We start from the raw sequence: 13,738 nt of genomic DNA on the forward strand, positions 1-13,738 counted from the left end.
GTGAGGGGCGGGATATTCTAAACACGCACTAGAGGCGGTTTAGCCAATTACAACACACTCGGCCAGCTAACCAATCGATGCCCACTGCGAACTTCTGAGGGAGAGCCTTTACAGAAACAGGAAATCGACCGGCTTGAAGACATGTTGCTTTGTACCCCATAAACACAATCAAGCCTTCAAAAAGATCCATTAGACCACCCCTTTAAACACCATCAAACTTTCGGTGACAAAGTTTAACATTAAGAGGGTTTCACAGCAAACAAGCAAGTGAATTATGCTCCCAACATACTCACGGCAGCGCAACACACTGCGCGTTCCGATAATGGGGAAAGAAAGCAAAAGAGAGCGAGAGAGAATGAGCATCCATACCAAACATCCCTAAATAACTTCCTATCATCCGACATAACATTCAACAGCGCCCCCCAGAACTAAAAAGGATCACTGATGACTTACACACATTCACACATTTGTTTTTTTTCTGAATACTTCCATTTTGTTTGCAAAACTTTATTTTCTTTTGCAGTACTTTCATTCTTTTGAAAGTATAGGTGACATGGATTTGACTCCACAGTCAACGGCTTTGTTTGTAGCTGAGCTGGACCTTCGCTATTAACGTGGCAGGATTTTATGCGATCCCCCAGCTTCAGCTATGAACTCAAAAGAGAATATTTCCAGTTACTAGGGATGTCACAGTTCTCAATATAATATTGAACTGTTCGGTACGACATCCACGGTTCAGTACTCGCTTGTGAATTGCAGTTTTTCAGTTTTGCATTTAAATAACTTCCTTGTTTTATTTCTCTCTGAGTTTGCTGTATGTGTGCCCGCCATTTCACGTGCTGAGATTGTCAGGGTTCTGTCACTTCTGTCTAGTTTATTTGTGGGTTTTGTGACTTCGTTGTTCTATTCTGTTGCTTTCTTTTGTTTTATTCTTGTTTGTCATGTCTAGTGTGAACACGCGGCTTATGAGTGTTCTCATTAGCTGTGTGTTCGTGTTCTGTGTGAGCTATCTATTGTCTAACCCCACCTACCTTGTTACCTGATTATTGGTTCATTTGCCCCACCTGTCTTCCCTTGTTACCCTCCTCATTTGCTCCCCATTTATTCTCCTTGTGTTTGCAGTCCAGTGTGTGTTCGTCAGTGTGTTTACCCTGTTGTGTCTTGCCCTGTCCTGCCTGTCCAGCCAGTTGCTAGCTGTCTGTTTCCCATACAGGGTAGTTTTGGTTTGTTTTTATTTTTTATTTATTTTGTTAATAAGAGCCTTATCTTGCATATTCAGAATGCATATTCTTGCATTTTGAGTGCTCACCTCATCCCTGCAACCCACACCCCTGGCAGAGATGAGGAAATGCTTCCCCACTTATATTTGAAAAAGCAACACATGCAGAGCACCTTCCCTTCTAATGACATGCAGTGATAAGCCTTTCTAAACCTGTTGTCCAACAAAAGAGTTATAAAAACAAAAGTTATAAAAAAAAAAAAGCATAGTGGAGTGTTTGAAATAACTTTCTTATGTGATCTGATGTGGATTCTAATCACAGAACGAGGCAAACAATAAATTCTATACTCATATTCTATGTATGTCAGTTAGCAATGGCTTATGAAAATACACGAGATGGCTTGAAGAACACAGACAAACCATATATTATTGCAGACGAGTGTTTATTCTCCTTACATTTCATCATTCAAAACGTTTAACGTTATATCTTGTTTTTATTCAGTTACAGCATAAGCGATGCCTTTATCTATATTAGAGAAGCTAAAGCAGAACGTCATCAGCGCTACTTCTTTGACATATATGTGGATTTTCTGCACGATGGCGCCCTCTGGTGTTCAGTATGAATGAAACCCATCCTATTTTGTGTTAAAATTGAAAAAATAATACCTGTCTCAAAAGAAAAATTAAGCAGACATATACTAAATATACTAACTATACTAAAAGCTTTTTCCAGTGTACAGAGGTTTACGGGAGTATTTTGTTAATTTGTTGAAAAAAAAAAGATATCAGAACCGAAAAACTGAGGTACGTATTGAGATATGTCTGACATATCTTATGATAAAAATGTTTAAAGACTGGCAGGAACATCCAGTGATGCAAACTACTTGAATTGTTTAGTCAGATTTTGCTGTTGTATAATAAAATATAATAGCCTGCATGATTTGTAATTCGGAAACGAATTTTAGAAGCCTGAAGTTATTTGTAATTGTCAGCAGAATATTTATCTCATGCAAATTATTTAAATTGAATGCCTGTACACCCCACAGTTTGTCAAATGGGAATTTAAATATCTCTGTGCGATTTCTGGGAATGGTTGCTGTGCCCTTTGCTTTCCGGAAATGAAGTGACATGAAGTGTAAAAGGTCACATCATTAGTAAAGGCAAAGGGCAAAAAAAAAAAAAAAAAAAAAAAAAAAAAATTTTATACTTACACAGCATAACAGAGATGATAGTCAATGCTCTTATAAAACCTGTCATGAAGTATGTAAAGAAACAATGAAACAACAAATGAGACTATGCGTTGTCGGTATTGCAATTTTAAATTTGATAAAACTACATTCATCATATGACTGCAGTTCATAAAGGCGGCAAGAAAATTCACCTTTACTAAGAGAGGAAGCCATTGAAAATGTTGACAGTCCGATAGATTTTTCTTTATCCAAAAGTCAGAGTTCCTTTACAGTTCTGCTGGGGGGTGGGTGGGGTGGGGGTGGGTGGGGCGGGGAGAAAGAACAAAAAAACTCTCGTTTGTTTGCATTTGAAAATCCCCATGAAAGCTCACTCTATAATTGCTAGTGAGCTTCAAAATATTACAAAGAATCAGCAAGAAACACATGAAATTATACTTACAATTTTGAAATAGAAAGACTGAAAATGAATTTTATTTATACTCCAAGCTTTGTTTAGTTTACAGTTAAACAACAAAAAAAAAAAAACACAGTAACACTTTAAGGAACAATTCTCACTAAACTTAACAACTACCTTACTGTTAATAAGCAGTAAAATAGAAGTTTATTAAGGCAAAAGCCGTAGTTAATGGTTTATTAACAGTGACAATTGGACCTTATTTCAAGGCATAAAAGGGTTTAAGAGCCCTGATCTTGTCAGAACATTAATCTAAAAAAACTCCACTAAAACTACACACAAATCACACATGAACATACATCAAGACATAACTGTACATCGACACATCAACACGCATTAACACACTGCAGTTTGTTTGATTTGCAAATAATAATGAGAATCATTGAGCAGAAAGATGATCTTACCTTCTTACCCTCACCGACACAAATGACTGCGTAACTAAGACTAATTTGTATGTTGAGATGTTTATAGACATGCTATCTGTTCATCTTTCCAGTAAGGTAACATGAGCCCAAATCCATTGTTCACCTACTTCAAATTCAAATTCAAATTCAAATACAAATGTACACACCCAACAACAACAACAACAAAACCACATACCGAGTTCTTTGGTAGTGCATTTTCAGAGCTCTCACACATATGTATAATTTCCTGTTAGGTTTTTGACAGTTTAAACTCACATAATAGCTGCTGGAAACTTAGAATTAGGTTTTCAGCTCAGTGTGACCTAATATTTCTTACCTTTCTTAATAAGATGGGCATTTCAAGTTTCAAACCTTGTTTATTGACTCATGTTGTTAAAATAAATAAATAAATAAATAAATAAATAACAGAAAATGTGCACAAGAGTTCATGTTGTAACAGATCTTAAATGTTCTAAGGCAAGGGTGTCAAATTCCTGGAGGGCCGCAGCCCTGCAGAGTTTAGTTCCTACCCTGCTCCAACACACATACCATGTTTTCAAATATTGCCTGAAGGACCTGATTGGCTCCTTCAGGTGTGAGGCTTGAATCTAAACTTTAAAGAGCTGTGGCCCTCCAGGAACTGAGTTTGATGCTCCTGTTCTAAGTAGTGATGGGTCGTTCTTGAACGATTCGTTCATTTTGAACGAATCTTTAATGTGACTCGGGACGAACGAGTCGTCTCGGGGGAGTGATTCGTTCAGTCGCACATGCGCAACATCCTGTTAGGTTCTGTACTGGAATTAGTTCACCTGTTTCGAGTCGTCAGGTTTATAGAGTCGTTCGTTCACCTTATGGGCTGTCACATGATGAACGAACGACTCAAACCCGAAGACTTGAGAGATGAACTAATCAATTCTTTTTCCGGCTCAGACGTTGGTTAGCGAATTGGGCTGTCAGCTGTCAGGTAAACCCGAAAACTTGTCAGATAAGAGGCGAGGTGAGCGAATCATAGACTAAAGACCCAGGTAAACAATGAATTAATATTTTCTGTTTCTTATAGCATTATAGTTTTGTTTGAAGTGTGATCAACGTTTGTGTAAGCAGTAGATGAGTTAGGGAGGTAACAGGTAACATTTTAATTATATTTTGCTAAAATGAACGAAATGACTCGAAAAAAAGATTTGTTCATTTTGCTGAACGAGACTCAAAGGTCAGAGTCAGTAAAATGATCCGAACTTCCCATCACTAGTTCTAAGGTAAGACATCAGGACGCAAACTGTACAAAAGGCCCAGTTGTCTCTAAGTCCCGGCTGATTCTGACCACTCAGAGTGTTCAACATGGCAGCGTTGTCACTTCTGGAGGCGGAGCTAGATCGCAGGTTAGAGAGATGCAGCACATGTGAGAAGAGGAGAGTTCGGCAGCTGTATTAAAGTTCATTCAGCGTTACTGTAAAGACTTTGAGTTTATACTAGGTTACAGTGTGTGTACATCTGAAGTAAGTAATCGCTGTTTATATATTTACTGTTATTGTTAAGTGATCAGCTGTCAGCTGACTGAGAGGCCGATTAACATAGCACTGCATGTTTTACCTGCTCGATTCAGTGCATTCGCGAATATTTCTGTGATATTCCTCAATGTGGGATACTCATATGTATATGCTGAACATTGTGTTATTATTGAATATCCGTTTTATTATTGTGTGTGCGCGCGTTATGCGACGGCTCTTGTTTGCATGTAACAATCACTTGCTTAGTACATGTCCAGGTGTGTCAGGCTAGTCATGATAGTGTTGTTATATTTATATTGTGTGCCATTCAGTGTTGATATATATTTGTTGTGGAACATTTGCAATTGTATATTCATATCAATAAGTTCATTTATTTAGTTAATTCATTTCATAAACCACACACATATGCATACCCCAAAAGGTCTTCAGTAAATCAGTCATCAACCAACCCCGCTGAGTGCTTCTCTTCAATTAAGACACTCAATCAGTTCTGACAAACTGCCTACTGGGTTTCACACCTTCAAAATTGAATACACCAACGAACCCCTCCATTTCGCAAACAGCTCAATTAGCAAATACTTGTTTATTATTCTCTTTATCCCCTCATATACACCTTTTTGTATCTTTTTTCACCATTCCTCTTGCCAACAGGTCTTCCTATGTCAATTTTCAATGCAAAAATTAAGTTTTTCTGGGGTGTGGGAAATCCTACCCCAGAAACCGACCTTGTCACTGTTCCACTGAGCATGTTTACATGCACATTCTTAAGCCGATTATGCTTAATAAGCCGAAAAAGCATGTGGTCATGTAAACGCGGTAACCTGTTTTCTTTTATCGGAGTAAGGTCAGAAACAGCGTAAGCATAAACCGGTTGTCACAGGTAGTTTTTTTTTTCCCTTTTACTCTGATTTTGCGCACATGCACTTCAGTGTATTTCATTCGTCACTGATAAGGGTGTTAGCATCAGTTGTTCGATTTTCTGCTGCGCATTGTAAAGATGGAAAAACAGTCTTTGCGTTGCTTTCTTCTGATCCCACCATTAGGAAAGAGTGCATGAACTTTATTTTTAATGAAGTTCCAGACTGCATCAGAAGGAACTCGGTCCTTTGTTGAATTAATCTTACCGCTGATTCGTTTACAAACAAGGAACTATCTGAAATATATATCATGAGGAAAACTTGCCTTTCTCACAAATGTGTGCAGGCAGATTTTCTCACAAATGCAAAGGAGCAACTTCCTCTTCCAAAACAGCAGATGGCTGTTCATTCTTAGTTTGTGTTATCTAAAGTAGCTAACTAATGTTAACTAATGAATCTTGTTGTAAGGTGTTACCCATATTGTAAATTAGGATATTAGGCTCAAATTAGAATCAGTCTAATTACATGGAGCTCTTTCAGTGTTTTGTGAAATTTGGGGGGGAAAAAAACATGTTCACAGATGCACTTATTATATCTCACTGTTTATTAAGACAAAACTGTAACAAAATAATGCATTAAAATTATGAAAACCTGAGTGAAAGAAAATATCAGTCATCATTCACGTGTTTACATACAAAATTACAAGTCATACAACAATACATATTCACTTTAAATATGAGACATTAGCTGTTCCTTTATTTTAATAGGTTATTTATAAAGGTACACTGCCCTCCAAACATTTGGAAACACCCCCGGCAAAGTGTGGTTTTGGACGATATCAGCATAAATCTTTATTATTTTTTGGTGCAAATACATTAAAGTAACTTGACATTATCAATGAAGACCAGCAATAATAATTTTCATTTTAATTACATAATAATGGCAATATATGCACATGTCAAAGTCAGACATGCCCCTTTGCAGCTGTGAGGCCTGGTTACTGTTTTAACTTGGCCCAGGTTTTTAAAAGATTTTTGATCAACACACCTTAATAGCTTCAACAATTGATTGCCAATTAAGTTTAGAATACAATCAATTTAGGCCCAGATTATGCAGAGCTGTAACAGCTGCTAATGGTGGATATTTTGATGAATCAAAAATGTACGTTTTTTTCTATGTATAAACTGTTTATGTAATAAAACATGTTTTCATAGTTTGTGTTGTCCTTTATCAGTGCAAAATTATCACAAATTAAAAAGGATGCATGCCAATATTGTCCAAAACCCCACTGTTCTAGGGCATCTCCAAACTTTTGAAGGGCAGTTTAAATCCACAACAACTTTAAAATCTGTGGCAATCCATTCTGAAAATATATTTTGCCATATAAATATTTAAAGTAATATAAGTAATAATATTCTAACCGCAAACAAAAATATGAGTGTGCAAGGTTATTAAATAATTAATATTAAAAATATTAACTATTTGACACAAGCCTCATATTAAAACAAAAAATAAATAAATACATTACTTAAAGTGTGAAATATCATTTATTTATTTCCCTTTACCATGCACACATGAAAAAGTTTTCAGGAGGGTTTTTTAAAATTTGTGGATTCTGTAAAAAAATATGTTTTCCACCCACCACCAAGAAAAAAGACTTATACATTCTACATTCATAGCATTTAAAACTGTCATTTTAAAAGTCCATTTTTACCATTTACAGAAAGGAACAGAAACTACAGCTAACATCCATAACATGAATTCTGTATTTTACTGTAAGAACGACATCACCTGTATAATAATGGCACTTCAGCAGTACTTCCTGAACATGATGCTGTTGTCCTCAGAGTTTTTTATTGCGTCCAAAGCAAAGACATCTAAAGATCTTCCTGTACTGCTGCCTGACCTGAACAAGAATGAGATGAGAGGAGCTGAGTGACTTCATGACATCAATTTAACCTCTGAAACTAATGAACCAGGATGGAAATTGTTTATAATAAACAGCTAAGAAACTACTGTACTACTACTGTCTAGCGGTTTACTGTTGTGTTTATAGAGTAGGGATGGAAAAAAGTCTGACCTCATTATTGAGGAAACAATAGATCAGGAAGATGAAGGTTCCCTGCTGGGAGTTCAAGATCAGAAAGAGGATCTCCAGCACCTTATTGCTTTTAGAGAAGAAACCCAGAATCCAGGGGCAACCAAGAACCACACACTGAGCCAGTGTTTTAAACACCATAACCCTGCAAAGAAACAGAGAAAGAACGAGAGTTAACGTGTCTTCATTGGCTACATGTTCTTTATTTATACAGTGTTTTGATCATGTTTGTTACTTGGTTTGTTTCATCTGTGAAACTTCAGCATTCAGTTTTTTGAGAGTTGAGTTCAGAGTGATGAAGATCTTGATGAAGAGAATTGTGTTTAACTGCAAAAAAAAAAAAAAAAAAAAAAAAAAGAAAAAAGAAATTATCACATTTTTTTAATCAAAATGTAGTGGCTCCAACAGCCCATGTGAAAAATGCTTATATTTAGAACTTACTGCTAGTATGACAGAAACAGGTCCCAGAAAACTCCAGATAAAACCTTTATCTAGTTTAATCCAACATCTGTTCAGAGGAAAACAAATAATAACAGAAATAATCAAATATTGCTATTTCAGATGTTGAAATCAGATTATAGCATGTCAAAAAAAAGTATTTCATCACATCGCAGAAAACAGCCCTAAGCGCTTTACTTCCTTCTAAACGAATGACCTCATAAACAAACACAACTCACTGTTCGCTGCCATAGCCTTCAGGAACCAGACCAGCAGACACACACACCACAAAGAGAGCAACCACATATCCAATCACACACAGGAATCCACTGCTAAGCACCTCCCTCTTTTTGGAGCTGATCTGTGATAGATTCTTCACACAGATGAAGAGCATCACAGCTTCAATGAACATCCACACAAAGCCGGAGAGAAAGAGGAAGTGCAGAAGGCCTGAGATCACGGCACACAACACCTGGAGACCAATGAGAGACGGTTATGATGATTCTCAGTGAGGCTGTGCTGAGCTGTAGGGCTCCTTCATCATTCTCACCTGCTGAGGCCGTATGACGCTCAGGAACTGCTGTGTGAGCAGGAACAGAAGGTGAGCCAACAGAAGACTGATGCAGATGTTGATTCGAGCCACATTATTCACTCCAGGACTCCACTGACAAAGAGCAAAGCTCAACAGGGCCAAACTGAAGAACACCAGCCCCACGATCACACACACCAAATTCAACAGCTCCAGCAGTGAGTCGTCCTGAGAAAACATGTCAGAGTACATGAGTGTCGAATTTGTGCTGTTCTTTAGTGTTCAACAGAAATGTTCTCGTACCTCTGCTGGGTGACTGGTTTGCATGATGAGAGCGAATGTTGACAGATGAACACAGGAACACACAGTGTAGTTGCTGTTGGTCTTTAAAACAGAACAACCATCTACAATCCACTCGTTGATATTCCAGTACACACACGACAGAGAAGCGCTGGGATTAAACTCCTGCAAAGGGAAGACACGACATACAGCACATCAGAGAAAATTTATTTTTCCAACATCCTTTTCTGGGTTCGCAGGAAAATTTGCTAGATTAGAACAGTGGCTAGTAGGAGTCAATGAAAGTAACTTACTTTGAGGTGTTTGAGAGTGAAGTTAACTGGTTCAGTCAAGCTGACTGGTATAGTGTTGGTGGTTTTGAAAAGAGTAGCTGAGATCACATTGGACATCATGGTCTTAACTGTGTCTTCTGATAATTTGAAGAAACTGGGTTTTAATAGATTGCCCATTTCATTGTAGCTTATGAAACCCACAGAAGCTGATCCTGTGTTGCAGTCCAACACAAGATAAAATGTAGTAAAAAAAAAAAAAAAAAAATAGAATCAGTTTGCAAAGTAACATCATTCAGACAAACATAAAACATCGGGCATTCACAATGATAAATTAAAGTTCTCAAAAAGCTACTGTTTATGTGTGTATTTTTATATGCACTCAGGACACATTCACACTTCTCACACACCTGAAGGGCTGTTCTTGGCAATCTCAAAAAGGTTAATCTCCATTTGAGCTTTTTCTGTACTGACTGAAGGGATCTGTTTTTCAGATGCGTTTATTCCAACCACAAGAAGTGTCACTTCTAAGAAAAACAGACAACAAAATGGGACTGTGAGTCACACTGCCAGAGTTTTCCTATAAATTGCTATATATATATATATATTTTTTTTTTATTTTAATGAGATACATGTTCCAAATTATTACACATTTGGCATATCAGTAGGATATTTGTCAAATAAAAATTAGGATTTTAGTTCACTACTACTAGTTTAAACTACATTTTTCAACCATTAAAAAAGACATTTAAGTTCTTGCTTTAAGTTTTATTTTTAACTGCAGAAGCTGCTAAATATATTCAGTCAACACAGACTTGTTGCTGCTGTAGTTTTGTTACTCTAAATTGACTCTGCATCACTTAAAGGGGTCATCGGATGCCCATTTTCCACAAGTTGGGATGATTCTTCAGGGTCTTAATGAAAAGTCCATAATATACTTTGAAAAGTTAAAAATTTTGGTTAAAAATGGTTGTGTAAAACAACACCCTTTTTACCTTGCCAAAATCAGCTCTGCAAAAATTATCTTATTCTGGTGGAGGCTGCTTTAAATGCAAATGAGCTCTGCTCGCCCCGCCCCTCTCTCTCTCTGTGGAGTGACGAGCTGCTCGGAGAGTTTGTTTACTTGCCGTATTTAGCGTGTTTAGCCACTAAACTTGCTAACTAGCACATTATTAGGAAAGGCGATTGCAAAGATTCATTAAAAATTGCAAAGATTCATGCACAAACATAGACAGATATATGTAGATCGGGAGGTACATTCCCTTCACAAACAAACGTAATCTATTGCATCTTCAGCAGCTCAGATGTCGGGAGTAAATGACGACCACTATGTTCATTATTACATCTAGCACACAACACCTCAATCACTCAATCTGAGATATTCTAGTCTAACTTACCCTGCTCCAGCATCGAAACAAAGAGGGCAGACTGTTACAGCTGATCTGAGGTAAGACGCTCATGTCAATCAACTATTGTGGGAGCGGCCTCTGTTGGTGTGATCTGAGAATGGCTCGATTTGAAAAAGGGAATATTATTTTTACAGATTAATTAAAAACCACTGCATGGATTTTTATCATTATAGGGTAGATTTGTACATACACTGCCAACACACATTAATGATCAAACAACATGAAAAAAACTTAGCATCCGATGACCCATTTAATGCACAGGTCTGTTTGACATCGGCTTGTTCATTTCATCCACTGCAACAGTTATCACCATCAACCATGGAACAATTTAGCTAATTCACTCGCATAATTTTTTTACACTCAGGTTTGTCATTCCCGAAGAGTATACGTGGACTTCTGGTCCTCCCTGCTGAAAAATCTAGCATAAACCAGCATGGATTCCAAGCTGGTCCAGGCTGGTTTATGCTAGTTTATATTGCTGGTCTATGCTGGTTAGTGCTGGTATAGGGCTGGTATAGTGCTGGTGGACCACGCTGTTCTCAAGCAAAACAGAGCTGGTGATGCTGGTTCACCAGCAGACTCTTGCAGGGCTGAGTGTCAGTAGGCCAACTGTCTGTATGTAAGCAGTGTTTTGGGGACAAACCTAGTTTTTGCTTGCATATTTCTCTATTGAACTCAATGATGCAAAAGAAAACAATATAAAGTTAAAACATATGATTTATTGGATTATATGATAACTTTATAATTTGTTTTGCTCCCTCTGCTGAAAGTAGAACTTCAAATTTTAGTGCTTCATTTATGATTACATTATTAATCAATGTCACTGGTAAACTGGAAAAACATTTCAAAGCATCAAAGGAATTTTCTCCTGTTTCATAAGATCTGTACACAAATCAGTTAAAAAGAGCTTGAGTACATCATGTATGCATTTTTAAGTTTATTTTGTTTTGCAAGATCTGTGGATGTGTAGAACTACGTAAACTTGCAGAAACGATAATTCCTCTAAGGTTCTAACACTAGAACAAACTGTTCAATGAAAGGTTTAGGGAGCCCAAAAAACAGCATCCCAGCAAAATCCCCTTTTAGACAATTGCTTATTAAACCCTTCTGGAGAAGAAGCTATTTGAATATGACTCACACAGTGTGACTGATCCTGGAACATGTCAAAAACACAAATACAAAGAGGGCCTTTTACCTGTATTGTTGAGCATAATATTCTGCAAGGTGTAATTTGTTGTTGGCACCACCAGTGCAGACACCAGGTTCTCAAAGGCATTCAGATAAGTGTTTCCATAATTCACCAATTTATTTTCATCTTCAGCACTGACCGACGTTGAAACTGTTAACTGGGTGGCATCAACAATCTTCAAATAGTTTTCTGCTGCCTAAATTAAATGCCAAAATAAAATTAAATACTAAAAGAAAATACTTCTGTGGGATGAAAATGATTTCTATGGCAAAAGAGATTTATCAAATCTATGGGTCATTCTCAAAATTAAATTAGAAACCTGGCCCTTGACTTCAAAATCATGGAAAAGATTTCAAATAGTAAAAAACTCATTGTAAGGCATATTTATATCACATAAGAGTTTATAAAATATTAAACAGTTTTTTTTTTATTTTATTATTTATTGAAAATATCATGTGTCTGATCATTTTTTATTTATTTATATCAAATTAAATAACTAATATAAATAATTTGAAGAATGTAAGAAGAGGCTGTTCAAATGTGCATATGGGGATTTTCCACAATGTTGAAAATGTTACAATTTTTAGAATTTAAATATGTGTTATTGGTGTTAAACTGCTTAATGTTTGTGTTAAAGATTTACATTTAAAAAAAAAAATATTTTGAAGTTACAGCTCGGGTATTTAAAAAAAAAAAAAATCCTAAAGTGTGAGATAAAATATAAAAGACAAAACATAAAACAAATAGACTTTTAGAAAATAAAAATAAACTGAATTCAAACAAAAACCTTTTTTTTTTTTGAGAATGACCCCTATATTGGTCAAGGTCAAGAAACATTACTTACTTCCGTAGACATCAGACCTGTCATATTTGCAATCTGTTCAACCAAATTCATGATTTTTTCTGTAGTGTTCTGCAGCTCAAAAAAAAAAAAAAAGATGAAAAAAGATCCATAGTTAATCCTAATTATCCTTAGTTTTTAAATAATGATTGTATAACAATTACAGAGTAACAACTGTCTTTTAGAGACTTGTTTCCACACACCTCTTTCTTGTCTGGATTATTAATCACATCTGGAATGAAAGAATTGGGGTAAATTATAAGGATGCATGTGAATAAAAACGGCATATGACACATAAGGGCAGCTGATGAGGAAAATGCTGTACACACCGTTCAGGCAGCTGCAAGTATCTGCATTGCAACTGCAGAGATCTGGAGAAGCTGTGTAGCTGCAGTTACCACTGCATTTGTAGGATCCAATCATGCAGGAGCAGCCGGGAATCTGAGGGATGCAGGAATAGGCCATGCAAGAGACATTTTGTCCACGACAGTCCACGTAACTGGAATTTGCGCAGTAGTTTGTGTTAGCCAGAGGAGAGCAGTACCAGGGTCTTTGAGATTTGTTGATTGCTACATTACTTAGGATAATCATCAGCAGCAGCGCTAGAGAGATAAATCCATCAGTTATTGTATCACTTCTACATTACAGTGTGTCTTTTATCATTAGAGAATTACTACAGTAAAATCTACTACTGGAAAGTTCATGGAGAACAATAAAAAAAGCAAACTCTTGCTAAATTGCACAAGACTGTGTCATGAGTTGCTCTGTTACACCTGCCAATTAATTTACAATACAGTACTAGTAACTAAACATGATTCTTTTTTTTAATGGTTTAGAGAATTTGCAACAAGCAAAGTATGAGAGAGAGAGATGGAAAGGACTGGGAAAAGACCAAAACCGAGGACTCCAACTCGAGTCGCTCAAAGCGCAACAAGGCTATCGGCTACGAGTTTTGCTCATTTTGCATGTTGACGCAAGCCCAGTTCAGACAGTTAATCTTACATGAATAATAGCTTTTAGGAGTAGTATAGTA

The 13,738-nt window shown here is 36.7% G+C and overlaps 1 protein-coding gene across 1 annotated transcript in view; it reads right to left on the reverse strand.

The window, feature by feature from the left end:
- Positions 1-13,283, reverse strand: part of LOC127177567 (putative adhesion G protein-coupled receptor E4P) — a 65,608-nt gene extending 52,325 nt beyond the window's left edge. Inside the window, exons 1-11 of the mRNA XM_051129941.1 lie at positions 13,035-13,283; positions 12,909-12,937; positions 12,709-12,777; positions 11,871-12,060; positions 9,677-9,793; positions 9,291-9,481; positions 9,001-9,162; positions 8,719-8,925; positions 8,408-8,640; positions 8,172-8,238; positions 7,966-8,057 (exon numbers count right to left, since the gene is read on the reverse strand). Of these exons, the coding sequence (XP_050985898.1) occupies positions 7,966-8,057; positions 8,172-8,238; positions 8,408-8,640; positions 8,719-8,925; positions 9,001-9,162; positions 9,291-9,481; positions 9,677-9,793; positions 11,871-12,060; positions 12,709-12,777; positions 12,909-12,937; positions 13,035-13,170 (1,493 nt within the window). The 5' untranslated portion in view covers positions 13,171-13,283. The remainder of the gene's footprint in view (positions 1-7,965; positions 8,058-8,171; positions 8,239-8,407; positions 8,641-8,718; positions 8,926-9,000; positions 9,163-9,290; positions 9,482-9,676; positions 9,794-11,870; positions 12,061-12,708; positions 12,778-12,908; positions 12,938-13,034) is intronic.
- Between the last annotated feature and the right edge of the window lie 455 nt (positions 13,284-13,738).

Source organism: Labeo rohita, chromosome 1 (assembly GCF_022985175.1).
Source record: "Labeo rohita strain BAU-BD-2019 chromosome 1, IGBB_LRoh.1.0, whole genome shotgun sequence".
Classification (NCBI taxonomy): domain Eukaryota; kingdom Metazoa; phylum Chordata; class Actinopteri; order Cypriniformes; family Cyprinidae; genus Labeo; species Labeo rohita.